At 46.8% G+C, this 25,157-nt stretch overlaps 1 protein-coding gene across 1 annotated transcript in view; it reads right to left on the bottom strand.

Moving 5' to 3' along the window:
• The window catches only part of MARF1 (meiosis regulator and mRNA stability factor 1), a 587,347-nt gene that overhangs the window by 429,809 nt on the left and 132,381 nt on the right, over positions 1-25,157 (bottom strand). Inside the window, exon 8 of the mRNA XM_082261010.1 lies at positions 23,138-23,563. Within this exon, the coding sequence (XP_082117136.1) occupies positions 23,138-23,563 (426 nt within the window). The remainder of the gene's footprint in view (positions 1-23,137; positions 23,564-25,157) is intronic.

Here is a 25,157-nt window from a genome sequence, read left to right as displayed (position 1 = left end):
TATGTGGAATAACACCCCAAAATACATTCTGCTGCTTCTCCCGAGTACAGCGATACCACATGTGTGAGACTTTTTGGGAGCCTAGCTGTGTACGGGACCCGAAAACCAATCACCACTTTTAGGCTCTCCAAGGGCGTAAATTGTTGATTTCACTCCTGACTACCTATCACAGTTTCGGAGGCCATTAAATGCCAAGACAGCACAAATCCCCCCCCCCCCCCCCCAAAAGGCCCCTTTTCGGAAAGTAGACACCCTAAGGTATTTGCCGAGAGGCATGTTGAGTGTTTTGCAGATCTCACTTTTTGTCACAAAGTTTTGGAAATTGACAAAAAGAGGAAAAAAATGCATTTTCCTGTTTTTTTCTTGGTTTCCAAAATAATGAGAGCTGCAAAATACTCGCCATGCCTCTCAGCAAATAGCTTGGAGTGTCTACTTTGCAAAACGGGGTCATTGGGGGGGGGGGGGGGGGGGAGTTTGTGCTATCTTGGCAATTCATGGCCTTCAAAACTGACAGCTAGTGCGGAAGCAAAATGCACAATTTAGGCTATTAGAAAACCTGAGGGCGGTGATTGGTTTTCGGGGGCCCATACACAGCTAGGCTCTCAAAAAGTATCACACATGGGGTATCCCTGTACCCAGGAGAAGCAGCAGAATGTATTTTGGGGTGTCATTTCACATATACCCATGGCATGCGTGAGCAATATATCATTAAGTGACAACTTTGTGTAAAAAAAACACAAAAAAAAAAAAAAAAACAAATTGTCACATTCCCGAAACTCAGGGCAAAATATAAAATACTCCATGGACTCAATATGCCTCTCGGCAAATAGCTTTGGGTGTCTACTTTTTAAAAAGGGGTCATTTGGGGGGTGTTTGAACTGTCCCGGCATTTTATGCTCAATCTTAGCCACACATCACTCACTCTAACCACTTGAAAACCAAGCAATTTCTGTGACTTTCCCTAGTAAAAGAAAAAAAAAAATTTCATGTAAACAATTACTTTGAACCCCCAAACATATATTTCTTTAAAGCAGAGGCCCTATAGAACAAAATGGTGGATTTTGCAAATTTTTTTTGTCACACTGTATTTGCGCACAGATTTTCCAAACGCAATTTCTGCGAAAAAAACACTTTTTTTTAATTTAATGCACAAATACACTATAAAATTCCAAATTGTTTGGTAAAATTTATAAGATGATCTTATGCCGGCCGAGTACATAGATACCAAACATGACATGCTTTAAAAATTGCGCACGCCTGTGCAGCGGCAACAAACTACGTACATTTTTAAAAGCCTTTAAAAGTCTTTACAGGTTACCACTTTAGACTTACAGAGGTCTACTGCAAGAATTATTCCCCTCGACCTGGCGTTCACGGCGATACCTCACATGCATGCTGCAATTGCGGTTTACATACGACACTAGACAAACGCTTGGTCAGGGGGGCTTCATTTTTTTTATGTTATTTTGACCCCTTTCCTTTCATTTTTATTGTTATCACAGTTAATTTAAATATCCCCTATGATAGCAATCTGTAGTAACCGGTACTTTTAAAAAAAAAAAAAAAAAAAAATTGCGGTCTTTTAGACTCTAGATATCTCCTCTGACCTTAACGCATCTGACCATACCAAAATTGCCTCTCCCACTGCTTGTAAAAATAGAATTTTTGTAAGAACGTACCGTATAATTAGTATGAGTCCTCTGTCAGTCGCCGCCCACTCACACAATCTGCACGTCTGGGTATTGGCTTTCTCCACAGGAGTAAGCTAAGCAGAAGATTTTGTTAGAATATTCACAAAAACTTTGTATAGACACACCTAAAGGGGGCTGTCCCTATGGTCAATACCCCCAGCTAGCCTCATTCCCAATTCAGTTTGGTAGCAAGCAGTATAGAGATCCACGAACCCCAAAAGAGGGGCGGCGAGTGTCAGAGGACTCAGAGAAAAGAAATTCTATTTTTTCTTACGTCCTTGACAGTCGCCGCCCACTCATACAATCTGCACGTCTGGGACGTCCCAAAGCAGTGTAGATGTGAGGGGTGGGAAAATGTAACCGCCAAGAAAGGCAACGCAGCACCCAGGTCAGTGAAAAGAACCTTTTCTGAACCAGAAAGGTAAACACTGGGCAACTAGAAAGCTCAACAGGAGCGAAAACCCAGGAAAAACAAATAAAAAGGGGAAACCCCAACAGGAGGAGAAAGGCCAAAAATACCCCGTCTCCCCTAAGGCACTGCCGGACTCAAAACTTTGCGGCCAAAAGGGGCATCCGCCGATGCCAAGACATCAAGTTGGTAAAATTTTGTAAAGGTATGCACGGATGACCAGGTCGCCGCTTTGCACACCTGAGTCACCGACGCCTGATAGCAGAAGGCCCAAGACGCACTAAATCGCTCTGGTAGAGTGCGCTGTGACAGGGAACGGCGGAAGCTGATCCCTAATTGAATAGGCCTGCACAATCGTTTGCCTGATCCATTTTGAAATAGTTGCCACAGACGCAGCCGTACCCTTCAGAGGTCCCTCAGGAAGGACAAAAAGACAATCCGACTTCTAAAGGATTCAGTAGACAGGTAAAACCCGATCGCCCGTACCACATCCAAGGAATGCAAGGCAAACTCCTTAGGATGCTTAGGCTTCGCACACAGCGAAGGTAAGACGATGTCCTCGTTGAGACGGAAATCCGACACCACTTTCGGAAGAAAGGACTGATGAGGTCGCAAGACCACTTTATCCCTATGAACAGGATAGGGGAGAGCAGCAAGACAAGGCCACCAACTCCGACACTGCGATCAGATGTGATCGCCACCAGAAAGGCAACTTTCCGTGACCGCACCGGCGGCGGAATCTCCCGGATGTTTTCAAAGGAAGGACGTTGCAAAACGGACAGAACCAAATTCAGGTCCCAAGGAGGCAAGGGTGCCCTCCTAGGGGGAGCCAGATGACGCACCCCTTGAATGAAGGTGCGGATCAAAGAATTTGACGTCAAAGGCCGCTGAAAAAGAATTGCCAGCGCAGACAACTGGCCCTTAATAGTGGTAAGCGCAAGATGCTGCTCCACACCAGTTTGCAGGAAAGTCAACAATCTCGCCCAAAAAAAAAAAAAAAAAGGAGCCTGGATGGAACCCCTGCAACTCGCACCAGGCAAAATAAGCCTTCCAGGTACGATAATAAATCTTACCTGAAGAGGCCTTCCTGGCCTTGAGCAAGGTAGGAATGACCGGCGACGAGAGACCTCCGTCTCTCAAGACCTGGCTTTCAACAGCCACACCGTCAAAGCCAGCGACTGTAAAGCAGGATGGAAAATCAGCCATTGAGACAGAAGATCGTCTCTTAGCGGGAGCGGCCAGGGAGGCTCGGCGGCCAGTTGCATGATGTCCGCGTACCAAGACCGACGCAGCCAGTCTGGGACCGCCAGAATCACCAACCTGGGTTCCGAGACCAACCTGTGGAGGAATCTGGACAACAACTGAATCGAGGGAAAGGCATAAATCAGTCTATACCGATTCAAGGCACGTCCGAGGCGTCCGCCAGAGGGTCACCCGTTCGTACCACGAACCTTTCCACCTTGCTGTTGAGACGAACGGATTCACGTCCGGGGATCCCCACCGCGCACACAGCATCTGAAACACCTGCGAGTGGAGGGACCAATCCCCTTGGTCCAGGGTCTAGCGACTCAGATAGTCCGCCTGCCAGTTCTCCACACCTGGAATGTAAACTGCCGAAATCGCCGGGACCGGCGTCTCGGCTTAGGACAGAATCTCGGACACTTCCTTGGCCGCCCGGGCACTCCTGGTGCTCCGTTGGTGATTGATGTAAGCCACCGCAGTTGTGTCGTCCATCTGCAACTGCACTGGGCAGCCCCGAAGACGATCCGACCAATGGAGCAAACAGCCTGATTTCCTGCAGTTCCAAGACATTTATCGACAGGGAGGATTCCCCCTCCGACCAAGTGCCCTGGGCAGACAACTTGCCCAGAACTCCACCCCAGCTAGACAGGCTGGCGTCCATGGTGACCGCAGTCCATAGCGATGGACTAAAGGACTTGCCTTCCTTCAGAGCCGGAGACTGGAGCCACCACAGGAGATCCGATCTGACTTGGGGGCTCAAAGCAATCCTCCTTTCCAAGGACTGAGGATGCCTGTACCACCGGACCACAATCTCCGCTTGAAGAGATTTTGTGTGAAACTGTGCAAATGGGATCGCCTCGAAAGCCGACACCATCAAGCCCCAGGGACCGCATGCAGGTCTGAAGCAGGAGAACTTGTTGCCCCTGAGGGACCTGACCTCGCTCTGCAGGATCCGGAGCTTGTCCTCCGGAAGAAAGACCTTCGCCTGGGCGGAGTCAAGAATCATCCCCAGGTAAGGGAGGCGAACAGAAGGGGACAAAGTCGACTTCTGAAAATTGATGGTCCACCCGAACTCCTGGAGCGTCTGAACCGTGTTCGACAGATCGCGCAACATAGTGGCACTGGAGCTCGACCTTAATAGGAGATCGTCCAGGTAACCAAGGATGGCAATCCCTTGCACCCGCAACAAAGCAAGAACAGGAGCCAAAACTTTGGTAAAAACCCTTGGAGCCGAAGCGAGGCCGAAAGGCAACGCCACAAACTGATAGTGCTCCTCCGCTATTGCGAATCGGAGGTACCTCTGATGACCCTCGTAAATAGGGATGTGTACATACGCATCCTTGGAGGTCGATGGAAGCCAGAAAATCCCCTGGACTCAGGGATGCCACCACCGACAGGAGGGACTCCATTCGGAAACTTCTGAACCCGCACAAAGTGGTTTAGAAACTTCAAGTCCAGAATCGGACGCACCTTGCCCTCCTTTCTGGGCACTGAATAGATTTGAGTAAAAACCCCGAAATCTGTCCCACTGTGGAACCGGGACAACCACCCCTTGGGCGATGAGTTCCTGAATGCCCGATGGAGATCTCGGAAGTGATCGGGGGTTAAATGAAGATTTGAGGGAAAGAATCTGTCTGATGGGCGTGATCGAAACTCGATCTTGTACCCTGACCGAATGAGTTCTTGAACCCATCTGTCCTGAATCTTGGCAAGCCAAGGTTCGGGAAAATAGCGCAGACGTCCCCCACCCCTGAAACAGGTGAGGGAGCCCCTTCAGTTCGAAGCGGACTGAGCTGCTGTGCCAGTGTGGGCGGCTATTGACTTGCCCGCCCAAGGCTTCTTCTGGCCATTAGAGGCCTTGAAGGACTTACCTTTGTCTTGTGCCTTGAATGCACGAAAAGACCCCTGGTTAGGTTTAAAGGAGGGACCCCACTTGCTGCAGAATGATTTTCCCCTGGACACCTGGGGCAACAGAGTGCTCTTGCCCCCAGTGATCCCCTTGACCAGTTCATCCGGAGAGTCCCCAAAAAGACCCCCCCCCCCCGCCGCATAAGGGATAAGGGATGGCCGACCAGATTTTTAACCAAACGATGCGACGAATCGCAACTGCGACCGCTGAAAGTCCTGCGACTAAATAAAGGGGCCTCATCTAAGGCCGCGTCACACAGGTATAAAAAAGCCTGACCCATTTGAGCCACCATCTCCAGAGCAGCGGGAGAGGCGGAGTCAGCAATCAGAGTGCGCTTAAGCACCTTGGCCCACTCCACAACAGCCTGAGAGACCATTACCGAAGCGAAAACGGGTTTCAGCAAGGAACCCACTACCAGATAGATGTGGCGGAAAAGAGCCTATCCGCTGGGACTTTAAACACCAGAGAATCCTCCACGAGCATTAAAGTAGCCTTATTTAACCTGGACACAGTGTGATCCACCTTAGGAGCCGCAGTCCAGCGAGAATCCACCGGATCCGCAAAGGGATAACTGTACTGAAATCTCTTTGGCACCACAAAATTACGTTTCAAATGACGCCATTGTTCATTCACGGTATCGTGAAACTCTGCGGGCAAGGAAAAGCCTGATCCAATTTTTGGGCTTTGCGGGTCCAAAAGGAAGACCGCTTACCCGACAGGTGGGGCTCATCATCCAAATTTCAAGTGTCTTTAACAGAGCTAATAAGCGCGGACACCGCAGCGCTGTCCCGTGCTGATCCGGAGGAGGAATCCTCCTCCTCCACATCCTACTGAGAGGACTGAGATCCCTCAGGGGGTACGCTGTCCGTGGCAACCAAATATGGCTCTGAATCAGAAGACTGAGAGGGCATAGGCCTTTTCTTAGAAGCCCGGTCAGACATCAACAAATCCCCTTTTGACGCTAAAGTCGCAAGTGCAGCAGTAAGGGAGACTATAGCAGAGGATTCAGGAGTACCTGGACCCTCTAACAGATGTGGGGGGAATTTGCTATCCTGGGACTCCATAATAGCAATCTCAATTTAAATGACGCTGGCCCTTAAAATCAGCGAATCCCACGGTCCCCACCGCAAATGCACCGCAAATGGAGAGCAAGTCCTGTGCTACAGGAAACTGCAAAAAATGAATGCTAGCAGGAATGCAGGCCAGGAAACACAATAAAAGCCCCCCACAGTGTGCTATACTTGCCACGCTGCTGAATCGATCTGAATGTGAAGAAAGAGGAAGTGACCTCACGCCTCTAGAGGCAGACACAGCCCTGAGCCACAAGAAAATGGTTGCCAATACAAGTCTATGGGAAAAGCTCTGGGAAAATGGCCGCTGTCCACATAAGGACATTTTGCCCACACTAAAGATGGTGCCCGATCGGCACCAACAGCATAGTAGAAAATGGCTGCTGCCCTAACAATGAGGCCAAACAGCCTGCCCACACCTAAAATGGCGGCCGTGCGGTTTCGCGCCGATTGCGGCCCCCACACACCATGTACTGTTCCCCAAATAGTTGCACAAGCACCTCAGGGACATAGGAGACCCCCGCAACCCCCCATACAGCGGTGGAACTGCCACAGCGCCCCCGCAGGGACCGGGAAGGGACACACAGGGACCGCACCTACAGACATGAGGGGGACATTACAGAACCCATGCCCATAAAACAAAGGGCCCACATACACACCCCAACAGACATTGCCAGAGACAGAGGGGTAGCATGGTACTCACGGTCCATCGAAAACATGAAAACGTGGGTACCGCTCTGTGACCGGAAGCCTCCCATTCTGAGTGGTGGTGCCGTCAGCAGAAGTGGACGCTAGCAACACGCGGGCGTACCGCAGTTGAGACATCCCGGCGAAGATAGCAACTACACAGGCTCGACCGAGGTCCGGGACATAGTAATTTCCAAGGCCTGGGCGTACCAATAACCTGCTAATGCTCGATGGCAGTCTGGGATTCCGTAAGGCTCTATAATAACCAGTGCGATTCCCAGCTCCGCAAACGCTGTAGTCTTCCGAAGTCCAACTAAGCGCAGGAACAAATAAAAAGCCATCTTTTAAAGAAAAAATACTTTTCTAGAGAGAAAAAATAAAAAGAAAGAAAGAAGGCTGAGACCGCAGCCCCAGCCAGGGAAAAACCAGCCTACTCCTAAGCTAGGCAGCAAACTGAAATGGGAATAAGGCTAGCTGGGGGTATTGACCATAGGGACAGCCCCCTGTAGGTGTGTCTAACAAAATCTTCTGCCAAGCTTACTCCTGTGGAGAAGGCCAATACCCAGACGTGCAGATTGTATGAGTGGGCGGCGACTGTCAGAGGACATAGAAGAAAGCAGTCTAGCGGCCAATTATCCGCTAGGATTGCTTTTACATGCAAGCCGACGATACCAAGATGATGCCTAAATCTGCAGGCATCATCCTGGTATAACCACTCAAAGTCCAGCAACGTATCAGTACATTTCTGGTCCTTGTTTGGCATATAGTGTAGGTTTTTTTTTTTTTTCATGCAGCCTGTGGGCTGAACGAAAAAAAGAGAACCCAACAGAAATCACCACAGGAAAGTTGTGTAGTATACACACCATTAACCGCCCAAACATCCAAACCCACGTATTTAATGGCAGGTATACATGACAATATTCCACGTATACCTAAAGGTATATATCCTGTTTAATTTATTCATAAATGATCTAGAGGAGGGGATATCTAGTACAATCTTAGTATTTGCAGAGGATACTAAACTAGGCTTGCCAATATCTTATATGCAGGATGTGGAAACCTTGCAAGCGGACCTGAACAAAATAACGGGGTGGGCAACTACATGGCAGATGAGGTTTAATGTTGAAAAATGTAAAGTAATGCACCTGGGGGCCAGAAACCAGAAATCAAGCTACTCACTAGGGGGGAAACCTCTGGGTGAGTCTAGGATGGAAAAGGACTTGGGGGTACTGGTAGACAACAGGCTTGGCAGTGGCATGCAATGCCAAGCCGCCGCAAGCAAAGCCAACAGAATACTGGGATGTATAAAAAAGGGGATTCACTCCAGAAATAGAGATTATTCTCCCACTCTACAAGACTCTGGTCCGGCCACATCTGGAGTATGCTGTCCAGTTCTGGGCACCGGTCCTCAGGAAGGATGTGCTGGAACTGGAGAAAGTCCAGAGAAGGGCAACAAAAATGATTAGGGGAATGGAAGACATCAGCTATGAGGAAAGGCTACAAGCACTGAACCTATTCTCTCTGGAGAAGAGACGATTGAGGGGGGATATGATATCAATGTACAAATACTGTACTGGCGACCCTAGCATAAGGAACAAACTATTCAGAGAAAGGAGATACAATAAGACACGTGGCCACTCACTAAAACTAGAGGAAAGGCGGTTTAACCTTAAAGTGCGTAAGAGGTTCTTCACTGTAAGAGCGGTAAGGGTGTGGAATTCTCTTCCACAAGCAGTCGTATCAGCAGGGAGCATTGATAGTTTCAAAAAACTATTAGATGGGCACCTTAGAGACCACAAAATACAGGGGTATACAATGTACGGTTAAAAGCAAACACACACATCATAGGTTGAACTGGATGGACTGATGTCTTTTTTCAACCTCATTAATTAACTATGTAACTGCAGTGGTGAAATCAACCTACCACAGCGCTGCCATCAGAGGTATCCATATATGCTGAGCGCAAACGCGGTTTGTGTCAGAATATATAAAATCAGTGTGGCAGCCGACGAGTACCTGCAAAGGAAACAGGTTAAGAAAAGAATGAAAAAAACAAAGTACAGTAAAAGTACAGTAGGAAGAGTAGAAGAACCTAAAATAACTGAGACAACTGTTTTTGGCTTTTTTATTTTATATTTTTTTTTAAACACTTTTTTGTGAACTGCAATTTTCCAGCTTAGGGTCTCTCAAAATGTCGATAGCCATCGAACATCTTTCGAGACCCTGTGTTAGTGTGCCCTACACTATGTCGTGCTGTACCCTACACTAAACTCCACTAGTGTGTGGTAGCGCTCGAAACATTGCCCGATGCAGAGACCAGGTTGGTCAGGACAGGTGGGACAATAATAACGGGCGTCACGCCTAAATCCGTGCCTGCTACAGACACAACATCTTCTTTGGGTACAGGTACTCGGGAGGACATGTGAAAAATGCCTCTCATGCAGCCAGCTCTCTGCATCTGGAAGTAGAAGTTGGGCAGGAACACCTCCTGGGTACAGGTAGGCATTGATGATCTCTTCCTGGAATTCTCGGAAGGATCCGGTTTAGCCAATTGTAATAGACACTTTTTTTGTAGCAGCGTCTGGCTTATGGGAAACTAAGTACGGCGCCAAAAGCTGGTCGTTAAAGTCCACCCCTCCCATATTAAGGTTATAGTCGTGGACACAGAGGGGTTTCTCCATAACGCCAGTTGCCGTAGTAATTTGGTTCGTCGTGCCTGCGTGAAGGGAGGACAGAGCGAAAATATCCCATGTATCCCTCCACTTCACTGCAAGCAATTTGTCCATTTTCAAGCAGGCTCTCTCCCCCCGACTAAGACGGGAATTTAGAAGCCATTGGGGGAAGCCCCGGAGATAAGGTTGCATGGTGCCACATACGCCAATTTGTAATTCGCGAAGGTGACTAAAAAGTGGCACGCTTGTGTAAAAGTTGTCCGCGTACAAATGGTACCCCTTTCCGGATAAGGGCGACACCAAGTCTCAAACCATCTTGCCGCTGCTCCCTATGTAGTCTGAGCAGATGGGGAGCTCCACAGTGCTATCTTTTCCCTCGTAGACCCGGAAACTAACTGTATAGCCTGTGGCCCTGTCACACAGCTTGTACAATTTGACCCCGTATCTGGCACGCTTGCTGGGGAGATACGGTTTCATAGCAAGGCAGCCAGTAAACTGGGACTGGTCAACGCAGACAACTTGTTCGGGGGTAAACAAAACTGCAAACTGCTGATTGAAGTGGTCTACGAGGGGCCAAATTTTGTGGAGCCGATCATGTTCAGGGTTTCCCGGGAAAACAACCGATTCCATTGTCGTTTAAATGCATAAACCGCAGAATCTGCTTGTATCTCGCCCTGGACATAGAGGCAAAGTACACGCGCATATGGTGAATAGGGCAAGTGGACCAATATTGCTGCAATTCACTCTTTTTGGTTATGCCCATGTGGAGGGAAAGGCCCAGAAAGATTTTAAAATCGGAAAAAAGGTATAGGTTTCCAGCCGAACGGTCTGGCAAGGGGCGAATTTGGTTGGCGGCAATGAATTGACGAGCCTACAAATTTGATTGGTCCACAATAGATCTGAAAAGATCTTCCATGAAGAACAGCTCATAAAAATTAAGGGGCGTAAAATTGGCTGTTTCCACATGGATTTCAGGTTGGGCAGTGAATGGGGGGGGCTCGGGCACTGTAGTATCAATTAGGATATGCCAGCGCACCAGGGAGGGCACTATGGGCTCTACGGGCCTGTCTCTGAATATGCGGTGGCTGCGGGCCACTACTTGTGCTAGCCACCGCACCAGCTTCACCTGCACTTATGGGACTCGCCACGTAACCAAGTGTTACTGCAGTGCTGGTTGTAGGTGCTGGTGGTAGGTCCAGGGTGTACTAGGCCGCTGGCACTTGCCAGGCCACCAGAAGGATTTGCGGCACTAGTACCGACACTCTGCTCCATATGAGCATGCTGCGATCTCTGCGCCTCAGCAACTCCAGAATGGGTTCAGGTACACCTGGATCTAACAGGGACCCATCCGTCATCAGAGCTGTCTGTCAGGGAGCCGTTGCTCTCTTCAGGTTTGTATACTGACCCCGATTCTGCCAGTGAGGCTTCCCCTTCGCTCTCATCTGACATGGTCAGCATACTGTAAGCCTCTGCACTACTGTACCACCATTTTGACATTTTAGTAACTAAAAGTTTACCGGTACAGTAGTGTGACTCACAGGAAAAAAAAGCACCTGGTTGTCAAGGACTATTTCAACTGCTACCAAAAAAACTGCTAATGCTAGCAGGGATCAGGCCTGACTCTGCTAACACAGCGGTTTTGTGTGTTGTGTTATTTTGTAAGTGATAGTAATCTATTTATTACTACACTTCCCTGGGTGGGGTGGGCTGGGCGGAGGGGTTAAACGCAGGTTCTTGCAGGAATCAGTGCTGATCGTGCAAACACTGCGTTTTGGGAACCCTAAACTATGGGGACGCTAGAATAGTTCTGACCAGCTCTTGATCTGTTCAAACACTATACTACTAATGGAAGTGTGTGTGTGTGTGTGGTAATCAAGGGGTTATTTCTAACTATGAGCTGGGGATCAGCGCCATCTTAGACTGATGCTAACACTAACTAATGTCACCTGTGTAACTAATAATAGTGATCAGAAAAAAAAAACTGTACACTATAAAAAAAGTGACACTGACAGGGCAATGAAGGGGTTAACTGGGGGTGATCAGGTGGTTAAATCTTTATTGGGGGGTGGCGGGGACCCCAATCCTACTTGGAACAGAAAATATTTCGCAAGTGCTAACTCAAGTTACAATCACACTAATACAAAAATACAGTAAACCACTATATTACCTGTGTATAGTGTGCAATGTGACGGGGGGGGGGGGGGTTAACTAGGAGTGATCAGGCTGGGGATCAGGGGGTTAAATCTTTATTGGGGGGGTGGCCGGTATCCCAAGTATAAAAGGAAGGGCCGCAAGCGCTAAACCTGGTCACAAGTCACACTTATACGGGTATATAGGAAACTGCTGTATACAGTATACAGCGTGTGTGTTGTGACAGGGGGTGTAGGGGTTAACTGGGGGGAATCGGGGGTTAAATGTGCCTAACTGTGTTTGGGTGTGCTGGTGCAGTACTCACAGTTTAGATCCGCTCTCTCCCCTCGATGAATCCAAAAAGGATTTGGGGAGGAGAGAGCGGGTCTTTTCTGTGCCTGCGTTTACACGACACAGGCACAGATCAGTATCTGATGGGGCAGGACCGATCAACAGGTCCAGGCCAAAAATCATTGGCCTGGACCTGATGACTGATCGGTTCTGAACCCAATCAGACCACCAGCTGGGACAGGGACGCGCCCCAGAGCGGCGAGAGCAAGCGACGTACCGATACATCTGTTTCCCTGTAGGAGGCTGACTGCCGCAGTATATAGTCGTGCGGCGGTCGGCAAGTGGTTAAGGGGTTTAGAAAACATTAACATCCAGTGCATACTACGGGTCAGATGCAGATATTCCAGCTGATAGTAACACTTTCTGCAGGTTTAAAATCCAGTCATGGCTCATGAAGGTTCCACAGTATGCAGATCACCAGGAGGATCCCCCCTGAACACTAGCTGGCAAAGTGAGTAAAGAAAAATAAAAAAACAAAAATATTCTGAAAATTATAGAAAAACTGAGACCGAAGTCCCAGAAGGAAACCTAGGTCCTACTCCTTCTCTAGGCCGAAATAAACTGGTTTGCTGGAGCAGAGGGTGTGTGGATTATGCATGTGGGGACAGCCCTGTGGGAGTGGAGATTTACATTTTTCCTGCCTAGAACTACTCCTGCAGGGGGGCAGAATAACCCAATGGCTAATGAAGATGGAGGCTGCATCAGTCAATGGATGATCGAGAAATACTTTTTTTTTACCCCTCACTTAAGTATATTTCTGTACTTGCAATGTTTTTGAAGAGGAAAAAAATAAATAGCTGTTCAGACAATGCATTGGAAAAATGTGCATGCATTACAAATATGTACTCCATTTTATTTTTAATTTTTGTTTTACCTGAAAACTTTAAATCAAAGAACTTTCAGTGCTAAAGCCCAAATTATATGTCATCTTACCACAAGTAAACAGTCTGCACTATGACAATTAAAACGTTGAAATTTAGACTACAAAATGCCCATTGGTGACCCCCCTTTTTTTTATCGATCTTTTATCTAAAATAGCTGTCCATGCAATTTAATAGGAAAAGAAAAGACCTGAATCCACAGCAAAAGAGGCTCCCGGCCCCACCAAAGGGGTCCTAGACGAGAAGCATCAGAGGGACCCTAGGAAGGGACCCCACCAGGACAAGGCCACCCCTGAAGAAAAAAGCAGCCGCGGCAGCAATTTTAACATGACTTAGTACTTGGTGGCAAAATCCTTGTTGGCAATCACAAAGGTCACATTTCTTGTAGTGGGCCACCAGGTTTGCACACATCTGAGGAAGGATTTTGTCCCACACCTCTTTTCAGATCCTCTCCAAGTCATTAAGGTTGACGTTTGGTAACTCGAATCTTCAGCTCCCTCCACTTATGTTCTATGGGAATCAGGTCTGGATACTGACTAGGCCACACCTGGACCTTAATGCGATTCTTCTTAAACTACTCCATTGTTGCCTTGGCCGTGTCTTTTGGGTCGTTGTCAAGCTGGAATACCCATCCACGACCCATTTTCAATGCCCCGGCTGAGAGAAGGAGGTGCTTATCCAATATTTGACAGTACATGGCCCTGCCCATCATCCCTTTGATGCAGTGAAGTTGTCCTGTCACCTTAGCAGAAGAACATCCCCAAGAGCATTATGTTCCCACCTCCACGTTTTACGGTGGGGATGGTGTTCTTAGGGACATCGGCAGCATTCGTCCTCATCCAAACACATGGAGTTGATCCCAAAGAGCTCAATTTTGGTCTCATTTGAATACAATGCTTTCACCCAGTTCTCCTCTGAATTATTCAGATGTTTATTAGCAAACTTCAGACGGGCCTGTACATGTGCTTTCTTTAGTAGGGAGACTGCAAGATTTTATTCCTTCAAGGCGTACTGTGTTCGCATTTTATTTTTTTAGTGACTAATTCCAGTGTCGTTTCAGACTGATGCCTCACCATTCTCATGATCATTGAAACTGCACGAGGTGAGATTTTGAATGGAGCCCCAGACCGAGGGAAAATGACAATTATTTTGGGTTTCTTCCGTTTGCGAATAATGGCACCTCTCACCAAGCTGCTTGGTGATGGTCTCGTAGCCCAGTCCAGTCTTGTGTATGTCTACAATCTTGTTCCTGACATCCTTGGACAGCTTTGGTCTTGGCCACGGTGGAGAGATTGAAATCTGATAGATTGCTTCTGTGGACAGGTGTCTTTTATACAGGTAACAAGCGGAGATTAGGAGCAATCCCTTTGAGAGTGTTCCTAATCTCAGCTAGTTACCTGTATAGAAGACAACTGGGTGCCAGAAATCTTGCTGATTGATAGGGGATCAAATACTTTTCACTTATTAAAATGAAAATCAATATCTAACCTTTTTGAAATGCGTTTTTTGGGATTTTTGTGTTATTCTGTCTCTAACCGTTACACTAAACCTACCAGTACAATTCTAGACTAATCCTTTGTCAGTGGGAAAACTTTACAAAATCAGCAGGGGATCAAAACAAGATTTTTGTAAGATCTTACCGTAAAAAATGTTTCTCTGAAGTCCATTGACAGACGCAGCCTCCATCTTCATTAGTCATTGGGTTATGCTGCCCCTACAGGAGTTCTAGGCATGAAAAATTTAAATCTCCACGCCCACAGGGCTGTCCCCAAAGGCATAACCCACACACCCTCTGCTCCAGCAAACCAGTTTAGTTGTAAGCAGTGAAGAGAGAAAAAACCATCCCCATATCAGAGGGGCGGGTGCGGCATCTGTCAATGGACTTCAGAGAAACCGATTTTAAGGTAAGATCTTACAAAAATCTTGTTTTCTCTATGGTTTGACAGACGCAGCCTCCATCTTCATTAGCCATTGGGTGTAGGTATGAGGGGTGGGAAGAACGCAACCAGATAGTAACAAAGTCCAAAGGCTAAACTTAGCCAACAGGGTAACATGAAGTTCAACCAAAAACAGGAGCTCACCCAGGCCAAAAAAAAACCCTAAGAGACAAAAACATTCTCTTACGAAAACAGCAGCCTGAAAAATTTTACAGCCAAAAGAGGCATCCGAAGATGCCAACAAATCCACCTTGTAGAATTTTGTAAAAAAAAAAAAAGTGTGCACAGATGACCAAGTCGCTGCATTAAAAAATTGTACAACAGGACTGACAGTGAAAGGCCCAAGAAGCAATCAGCGCTCTAGTAGAATGCGCCTTCACAAGGAAAGGAGGAACCTGACCCTTGAGTGAATAAGCCTGAACAACTGTCTGCCTGATCCATCTTGATATGGTCGCAGCAGATGCAGCCAAACCTTTGAGGTCCATCTGTAAGTACAAAGTCAGTTTTGCTAAAAGACTCAGTAACCATCAGATAAACCTTTATTGCAGGAACCACATCCAAAGAGTGCAAGGCAAATTCCTTGGGATGCTTAGGCTTAGACATAAAGGAAGGCAACACAATGTCTTCATTGAGATGAAAATCCGACACCACCTTAGGGAGGAAGGACGGATTGGGATGGGGAACCACTATCTCTGTAGACCACCAAATAAGGCGAACGACAGGACAGCGCCGCTAACTCAGATACTCTGCAAGCAGAAGTGATAGCTACCAGGAAGGCAACCTTCTGCGTAAAAAGGCCAAAACCCTAGCTATAGAAAGCAAGGGTGCCGCAGCAACTCAAGCCATGAAATGTACCATTTTCATGTAAGATGATAGATCTTCCTTGACTTCGATTTCCTGGCCTTCAAAAGCGTAGGAATCACCAAGTCAGAAAGGCCTCTATTTCTCAATTCCTTGCCAAGCCCTTAAAGCCAGCGACCGTAAAGCAGGATGAAAGATCGGTGCTTGAGACAGCAGATCCTCCAGCGGAGGAAGTCTCCATGGAGGATCTACGACACTTTTTACCAGGTCTGCATACCAAGACCTCCAGGGCCAGTCTGGTGCCACCAGAATAACTGGAATGCCTCCCACCGCCACCCCGCGAAGAAACCTCAGCAGGAGTAAGAGCGGAGGGAAGGCATAAATCAGCTGATGCAAGAAAGGAGAGAGCGGCGCCAGCTTAGTATAGTACAAGTTTATTTAACACTGTTAAAATTGGTGACTCACTGTCCGAGGTTGGGTGAGACCGGTACACAAAGACTGTTAGGGTCATCCATCTTCCTCTTCCAGGATAGTGGTCATAGGAGAAGGTGGTGAGGTTCCAGAGGTATAGCCGAGCCGCTGTGGGGCTGCTAGTTGTCACTGGCCGCGGCGGAGCATGCACAACAGGGCTCCAGCTGCCGACTTCTGATCCGATTACATTACTTCCTGGCAGGAGAAAAATAGGGGTTGCACGCGTTCAGAGCATCCGTGCTCCTTCGTCAGGCAATGGGAGTGTCTAAGGTGGGGCAGGGAATTTATACCCTGTTGCCGGACTAATTGCAAAGACATCTGTCTGTGGGGGGGGCGGAGCCAAAAGACTCTAAGAAAGTCATCTCAGTAAAAACACAATTGGGGATACATGTCTCTAGGAAATCCATAAGAGTACATAAAAATACATAAAATTATATTTTATGTATTCTTATGTATTTTTATGTACTCTTATGGATTTCCTAGAGACATGTATGGGTATACAGCTTCGGAGAACAGGACAGCTTCGAAGATTGATACCATCAGGCCCAGGGGCCTCATGCAAGCCCACAAGGAGGACTGATCGGTTTCCATCAGCAACCTGATCGCCCTTTGTATCTTCTGTAGCTTTCCCAAGGGGAGAAAGACAGAGTCGAGAGTAAGCCCAAGATAAGTGACCCGTGCGGATGGTGACAGAGCAGATTTCCTGAAATTGATCATCCACCCAAATTCCTTGACGGTCTGAATTGTAATAGAGATGTTGCCCAACAAATCCAAATGAGAGTCCGCTCGCAACAGAAGATCGTCCAGATATCCCAAAATTGAAATTCCTCTCTGAAGTAACAAGGCCAGGACATTGGTAAAAACTCTGAGCGGAGACGAGACCAAAGGGTAACCCCACAAACTGAAAGTGCTCCTCAGCCACCACAAAGCGGAAGAATCACTGATGTCCCTCAAATATTGGGACGTGCAGATAAGCATCTTTAATATCGATGGAGGCCAGAAAATCCGCCTGATTCAAGGACGCCACCACCAACCGAATGGACTCGGACATGGACATTCTAAACTTCTGCACCCGCACAAAGCGGTTCAGAGCCTTGAGATGCAGGATTGGACGCACCTTGCCCTCCTTTCTGGGCACCGTAAACAGGTTTGAATAGAAACCTTGAGAGCATTCCTACGGGGGAACTGGCACAATCACTTCTTGAGCCCGGAGATCCTGCACAGCCTCCCGGAGATCCTTCAAACGCTCTGGAGACAGGTGAAGATTTGATTTTAAAAAATCCTGTCCCCCAGCCAGGACCAAAATTCGATCTTTTACCCAGAACAAATCAGTTTGCAAACCCATTTGTCTTGAACAAACGAAGTCCAGGGTTCCTGAAAGAAGCGCAGAAGTAACCCCCACCCCAGAAACCGGTGAGGGCGTCCCTTCATGCTGAAGAGGACTTGTCCACGGAACCAAGCTGACTGGCCTTGGGCTTGCCCCAGTGCTTCTTAGCCCCTCCAGAAGCTCTGAACGTCTTATTTTTTTCTTGCGCCCCGGAGGCACGAAAGAACGGCCTATGAGCGGTAAAGGCAGGTCCCCACTTAGCACGGGGTGTTTTACCTTTGGAGGATTGAGTAAGAAGAGTACTCTTCCTGCCAGTCATACCCTTGATCAACTCATCCAGTGAGTCCCCAAACACTCTCCCAGAAAAGGGAGATCTGTCAGCGCTTTCTTGAAAGCCAGGTCAGGCGACCAGCTCTTCAGCCAAGCCATGCGTCAGAGGGCAATCACCACAGCTGAAACTCTGGCCACCAGGGGAGCCGCATCCAGGGATGCACCACACAGGAACACATCGGCCTGAGCCATCTGGTCCAAAAGTTCCATCAGCTCCGGGGGGAACTAAGTCAGGGTCCAAGTTCCCTTTCAGAACCTTAATCCATTCCATAACCGTCTGATACCAAAACAGACACAAAAAACTGTTTTAGAATAGAACCCGCCAACACGTGAAAATGGCGGGAAAGGGATTCCACTCGCCTGTTGACCGGATCTGTAAAAAACCAGGGAATCCCCCTCAGGAACAATCGTAGATATGTTCAATCTGGAGACTGGGTGGTCCACCTTAGGCAGCACTGTCCAACGGATTGAAAGTGTCTCAGCAAAAGGATATCGGTGTATAAAGCGCTTAGGCACTACTAGCACATGCTTGATGCACCGCCATTGATCATTAACAATATCATGAAAAGTCTAGGGACAAGGGAAAACCTTACCCAACTTTTGGGTCTTGCGGGAGCCAAGAGACACCCGCGTGTCCCTGCCAGCGTGGGCTCATCTGCCAATTTTAAAGTTTCCCTTACTGAAGCAATCAGGGCTTCCACCAGAGCGCATTTCTGCGCTGCAGCTGAAGACAGGTCCTCTTCACCATTCGACTGTGAGGACAGCAACCCCTGATCTATGGGGGCGTCTGTGGTGACCATCTCAGTCTCTGAATCAGAGGACCCCACCAAAGATAGGGAAGGCAGCAGCCGTTTTCGCCTAGTAACCCCTTTCATTACAAAATCAACTTTGTCGCCAGGCTTTCAAGAGCTGCTGAAATCACGGCCAGCAACTGCGATCCGGACAGTCAGGGTGTCGCACTGAGCGGGTCTGAAGGTGAATTTACAGCCTGGGACTCCATAATCAATGCGACAGAAAAACAGTACTGTAACTTTAACCACTTAAGGGACCAGGCCCATTTTTGGCACATTTTCTTTACAATTTAAAAAAAACTTTTTTGCTAGAAAATTAGTTAGAACCACCAAACATTGTATATATTTTTTTAGCAAAGACTCAGGAGAATAAAATGACGGTCATTGCAATATTTTTTTGTCACGCGGTATTTGCGCAGCGGTCTTTCAAACGCCATTTTTTTGGAAAAAATTATGAAAAACTCCATTTCACTGCATTTAAAAAAAACTACCTATTTTTTTGTATATTGTGAAAGATGAGGGCACGCCGAGTAAATAGATAGCCAACATGTTACGGTTTAAAATTGCACACACCCGCGGAATGGCGACAAACTACGGTCAATAAAAATCTCCATAGGCGGCGCTTTAAAAAATTTTAACGGTTACCAGTTTAGAGTTAAAAGTGTAGCTTTTTTTTTTTTTTTTTTTTTTTTAATTATTGCTCACACTCTGGCGATCACCGCGACACCTCACGTGTGGTTTGAACCGCGATTTCATTTGCGGCGCGACTTCCGTATACGTTTTCTTTTGTGCATGAGCTCACGGCGACTAAATTTATTTATTTCTATTTATTTTTATTTTTTTTTTTTTTAATTTTAACACCGTTTTTTAAAAAAAAAAAATCTGATCACTTTTATTGCTGTCACAAGCAATGTAAACATCCCTTGTGACAGGAGGGATCGTGGGTCTAAAAGACCTTAGACTCCTCCACTACAATTCCATGTATTCAAAACGCCGAAAATGGCATTTTTGAATACATTCCGTTTTTGAGTCTGCCGCCTTTAGCAGTCGAATAACCCGGATGTGATGTCATGGACGCCACCCCGGGGTTACGTCATCGCAGACCCGATCGAAGCCCCATCAGGGCCATCGGTGGGACGTGAGACCCGGGCAGAGACGCAGAAGGCGGCGGGAGGGGGACGTCACCTCCAGCTCACCGGGGTAACGGTCAAGCGGCTCCAGAGCTGCATCGGTTATCATCGCCGATAAGCAGACTAAACAATGGAACTGGGATGATGCCTCTAGCAAGAGGCATCATCACGGTACAACCACGCAAAGTCAGCTGACGTAGAGCTACGTGATTTTGCGTGACGTGGTTAAGAAGCGCCAATCGCGGTTCCCACCGCCGATCGAAGAGGTCTGCGGAGTGTCCCCCTTAAATATAAACTGACAGCAGATTGTGCAGGGATAAGACCCCAGTACAGTACCACCTCCAGAGAAAAACCTCCTGATCGAACTTTGCAGCAGGAAGAAAAATTACAGAAAGTGACCTCTGCCTGGATGTAAAAGGTCAGGATGCCTGTGTAGCTCAATAGGACTAAACAAAAATGGAGGCCAACCCAATTAAATAGGAAGCACAGGGAAAATGGCTGCCCCATACAAGTCAATGGGAAAAAAATTATACATTGCCCACACGCAAGATTGCGGCGCCCACGGCATGCCATGCGGCCAGGGAACCCAAACATGAAGGCCTCAAGGATCTACAACCAGACCCAGCGAGAAACAAGGTACGATTGCCTCCACCATTAGGGTGCCAGGCGCCCCAGTTACATATCCCCCTGTGGGGATGGGAGAGGGAGACAGGGCACAGGGCTGGGTACCTGACAGGCCAGGAGGATCTTTTAGGAAGACCATGTCCTATTATCCCCAGGAGAGGGCCCACATCCCCCCGAGACCACCAAGGGACAAGGGGGAGGGGGGTTACATTTACTCACCATACCATGGAACCGCGTGGGCCCCACTCTGGCCAGACCGCCTCCCAACCGAAGTGGGGGTGCTGACTCAAGGCATTATAGGTTGTCGCGTCCCAGCGAGACATCCACTCGCCAGCTTGTCCCCATCCAGGAAAGGGGCACCGTTGTGGCGAGGCCTAGTGCGGGACTATAACCTGCTCACACTCGTAGGCCAGGCTGGGGAGACCTTAAGGATCTAAATTATTCAGTGCGAAACCCCAGCCGGCATTGCTTGCAGATCACCAGGAGGATCCCCCTGAACACTAGCTGGCAAAGCGAGTAAAGAAAAACAAAAATATTCTGAAAAGAATAAAAAACTGAGACCGAAGTCCCAGAAGGAAACCTAGGTCCTACTCCTTCTGTAGGCAGAAACAAACTGGTGTGCTGGAGCAGAGGGTGTGTGGGTTACAGCCCTGTGGGCGTGGAGATTTACATTTTTCCTGCCTAGAACTACTCCTGCAGGGGGGCAGCATAACCCAATGGCTAATGAAAATGGAGGCTGCGTCTGTCAATGGATGATCGAGAAATACCTTTTTTTTTACCCCTCACTTAAGTATATTTCTGTACTTGCAATGTTTTAAACAGGAAAAAAATAGTTGTTCAGACAAAGCATTGGAAAAATGTGCATGCATTACAAAGATGTACTCCATTTTATTTTTAATTTTTGTTTTACCTGAAGGATTTTAATCATAGAACTTTCAGTGCTAAAGCACAAAATATATGTCCTCTTACCACAAGTAACAAACAGTCTGCACTATTACAATTAAAGAGATGAAATTTAGACTACAAAATACCCATTGGTGACCCCCCTTTTTTAATCTATTATAGCACCCCTCTCTTCCCCAAGCATATTTATATTGGGTGTGGGGGGGGGGGGGGTTTGATATAATTACTGAAATTAGAGCATAGTTGATCTATAGGCTAAGAGCTCACATGCCACTGGGCCTAAACGATAATCTTTTTTTTTTTTTTACCGTTATCTTTAATTTTGTTTTTCTAATTAAAAACAATTAAAATATAATTAGCTTTGGCTAATTTACAGTTCGTTAGTAACAATTTGTAGAATTATTTGTATTATTTCTAAGTTTTGGCCAACTGTCTCCTACATGGTGCCATTTGGGTGTTTTAATTTGCCTTGTTAGAGTAAACGTCAGGACACTTGTGTGCATTATGAAGTCGTGTATATTGCGACATGTTCATTGGCTGCATTATGATATTGGTGCCATTTTGGTCTATTTAGCTTGTTTGACAGCCTCTAGCACATTGGCATAGATCAGCAGTTCGTGGGTGGTCAAATACAACCGGGAGTTAATGATGCTCAAATTCATTCAACCCAGACATCTGCAGCAAGCAGGGGAGAGCAGCAAGTTCTTTGAAGGTAGGAACAATGTCAGAAGAGTGTTTTAACGTCGGCTGGCCAAGTAATTCTTGATTTGAGCTTGAATTGAGACAGAGAAAGTTGGGTCATCCTCCTGGTTGTGTAGACATCCAAACTGAATAAAAATAAAGGAGCTTTTGGTAGGTAAACCAATTTCCTTAGAATGCAATTACCCTGGAACTCCCCTTTGAAAACTGAATACCTGTCTAACATAACCAGGATTTAAAAAAGGCCTTCTACCCCTCCTTAACTTATCTGAAAAATAAAAAAAAACAGAATATTTTGGGAAAATATAAAAGCCGAGCAAAAAGATACCCAACATAGCAAACCATAAAAAAGGTCAGTACCCTATATTTTCCATAGGCGACCCTTTAAAACACCCCATAGGTCATCGGTTTAACATTACAAAAGGATGTCTGGTGCTACAATTATTGCTCTCATTTTGGCAAGTGCACCAATATGCAACATGTATCACAATCAAATTTAAAGGCATAGGCGCTCCACCATGTGCATACACATTTGTACGTGCGTATATGTAGCTGTGCCTCGATTTGGGGATTAGGAGGGATTTTATGTGCTTCGTTGTAACCATTTTTTTTTTTACAGTGACATTTTTTTTACTTCACTTTCACCACATGGGAGACAAGGAGTCCCTTATGTGATGATTTGGTTGGGGGGGGGGGGGGTGACCTTTTCTTTAATGAGTCATGCAGGGTCTAAGAGACCATGCATGTCTCCCGTGTGTTCCACTAGGTGTAATGCAATGCACTTTGCACTGCAGTAGATTCCTTCCCAGCGTTGATGGCTGGGGTAACGGTCAACAGGGACCCGGAAGTAACGTGTGACCTTACTTCCGGGTGCATGCACAAGAATGCAATCATTCCAGCGTAGAGCCAGAATGTAAACGGAGCTTTGCTTGCGCAGCTCAGTGTACATTCCAAAGAAGGCTGCAAATAGGCAGAACTTTCTTTCCTAGCAGAACAGCCCGCCTTCAGTTTTTGGGAGAAGAACTTTGGTTTCACATTAACCTTAAGGGAGAAAAAAAAGAGCAAGCCAAAATGTTGTTTACCTGCAAACTTTTAACATTTGAGTTTCTGCCCCCAGTGCTGTAAGTCTTGCTGGCAGAGCCCTTGCCATTTTGGGAGGATTCTTGCTGATCTTTAGCAATGAGGCACAGTTTGGTATTCCTATTTACTTTTTTGGGAGATTTTGATTTGTCACCGATAGTGCAGATGGTGGTCTTTGCTTCAGTTGCATCACGATTTTTAGGTGCAAATGAAACTGTGATACTGTTACCAAACACATCTTCGTTCTCCATGCGTTTCTGTGCCCGCTCTGCGCTTTCTTGATTGATAAACCGGAGGATGGCGCTACTGCCGGAAATACTCATCACTTTGCCCCCACAGTTATCAGAAAGGCGCCGAAGGCGATTGTTGATACTTTTTGCATCTTTGTTTGTTGGCAAGTTGTAGACATACAACAGAGTATGGCACTGCTGGAGAAAACAAAAAGGTGGCAATTTTACATAGCAACCATGAAATCTAAAAACTTGCAAAACACTGAAGAGAATACTAGCTATTACTAGGAAGCTTAAAGGGGGTTAGCTTACTTGAAAATCCATATCTGAGTATAGTGTATTACTGAATAATCAGATATTCATAGGCCGCACCTTGTTATAGGCTTCAACCTTCAAGCGATTGGCTAAGATTTTGAACTTTCCCTCCTTGAACATACCTCTATAGCCCTACCCCACTCCATGAGACTTTTTTTTTTTTTAGCTCGCAAGCAATGCAGAGTAACACAGGAACAGAGGAGAGGTTGGTCCATGCCCTGTATTGTAGTCCAAGATCTTAATTGTACAGTACAGAACGCAAGATTGATATATGCATAGACCTCCAAAGCAATAAAATCACAAGGTTGGGCAACAAGGCAACCAGAAGCTTGAAGGTAAGAAGCCTAGGTATTGCTGGGGAATAAAAGGCTGAAGACATTAAAAACCTCAATGTATACTCCATTGCAGATAGTTGTGAAGGAGATTAATCCTTCAGAAGAAGGTAGTCTAGGTACCCTGTGACCTAAAGTACGCAGTTCTTAAGAGGGTGGAGAAGGGGGTTCAAGCTCCTTTTTAAATACGCTTGAATGCAGGGAACAGGCCAAAAACAGCAGTGTGACAGAATGGAAGGTATCTCCTGCAAAGTGCAAGACAACACTGACAGGGTGGGTAAATGGGAATATATAGGTAGGCATCATGAATGTATTATGCCAAGTATTCTACAGGGAGGCAATAAACAGACCTTGATGAATTTAGGAGAAAGATACTCTTAGGGATTTTAGGCCCAGGATAGGATGAAAATAATGCTTTTGCCTTGTAGAGGGACCAGAATGACCTGGGACTAGAGCTTTTCTAGGGCAGTCTGTAAATCTCACTATCACTAGGCAGATTTCAGATTGAGGGGGAAAAAAAAAAAAAAGAAAAGAGGTAGGAGTTTAAAACTATTTTGAACCCCTTTGAAACCACGGATTAAGCCCATAGGTCTGTGAACCAGAGGAATGCAAACCGAAATAGGTACGTACCCTGTCCACACTTCTGTCGGACCTCGCCACGGTGGGGTACATCAGAAGTTCAAACCCCCTCCTTTTTCAACGGTTTCTAGTCCAGTAAGAGCAGAGTGTGCTTCGTGCAAGTGCAGTAGGGACCCGGCGGTGAAGCCGCAAGGCCGGATTAACTTATCGGCAAAGGCGTCGGCAGCATTCGACAGCCGATGGAAACATCGGCTGCGGTGCCGACATTGCTGGACTCCAGGACAGGTAAGTGTCCTAATATTAAAAGACAGCAGCTACAGTATGTGTAGCCGCAGACTTAATTTTTGGAGGAACGGAACACCGCTTTAAGGGGCACTCGAGTCAGGCACCTTTCAGGCAGCTTCAGCTGACTAGTCTTTCAACCATAAGATTCTGCATTTCTAGATAGAAATGGGAGCCCTGGTCCAGTTAGCTGCAGTTTGGACAAACCAAAACTGCAGCAATAGATGGTTGCATGGCTGGATATGCAAAATTAAAGAGCCTTTAAAAAAAAGCCCTCAACACTT

The sequence above is a fragment of the Pelophylax lessonae genome (assembly GCF_965119305.1).
Source record: "Pelophylax lessonae genome assembly, chromosome: 6".
In the NCBI taxonomy this organism is placed as follows: domain Eukaryota; kingdom Metazoa; phylum Chordata; class Amphibia; order Anura; family Ranidae; genus Pelophylax; species Pelophylax lessonae.
This window is presented reverse-complemented; position numbering and strand designations above follow the sequence as displayed.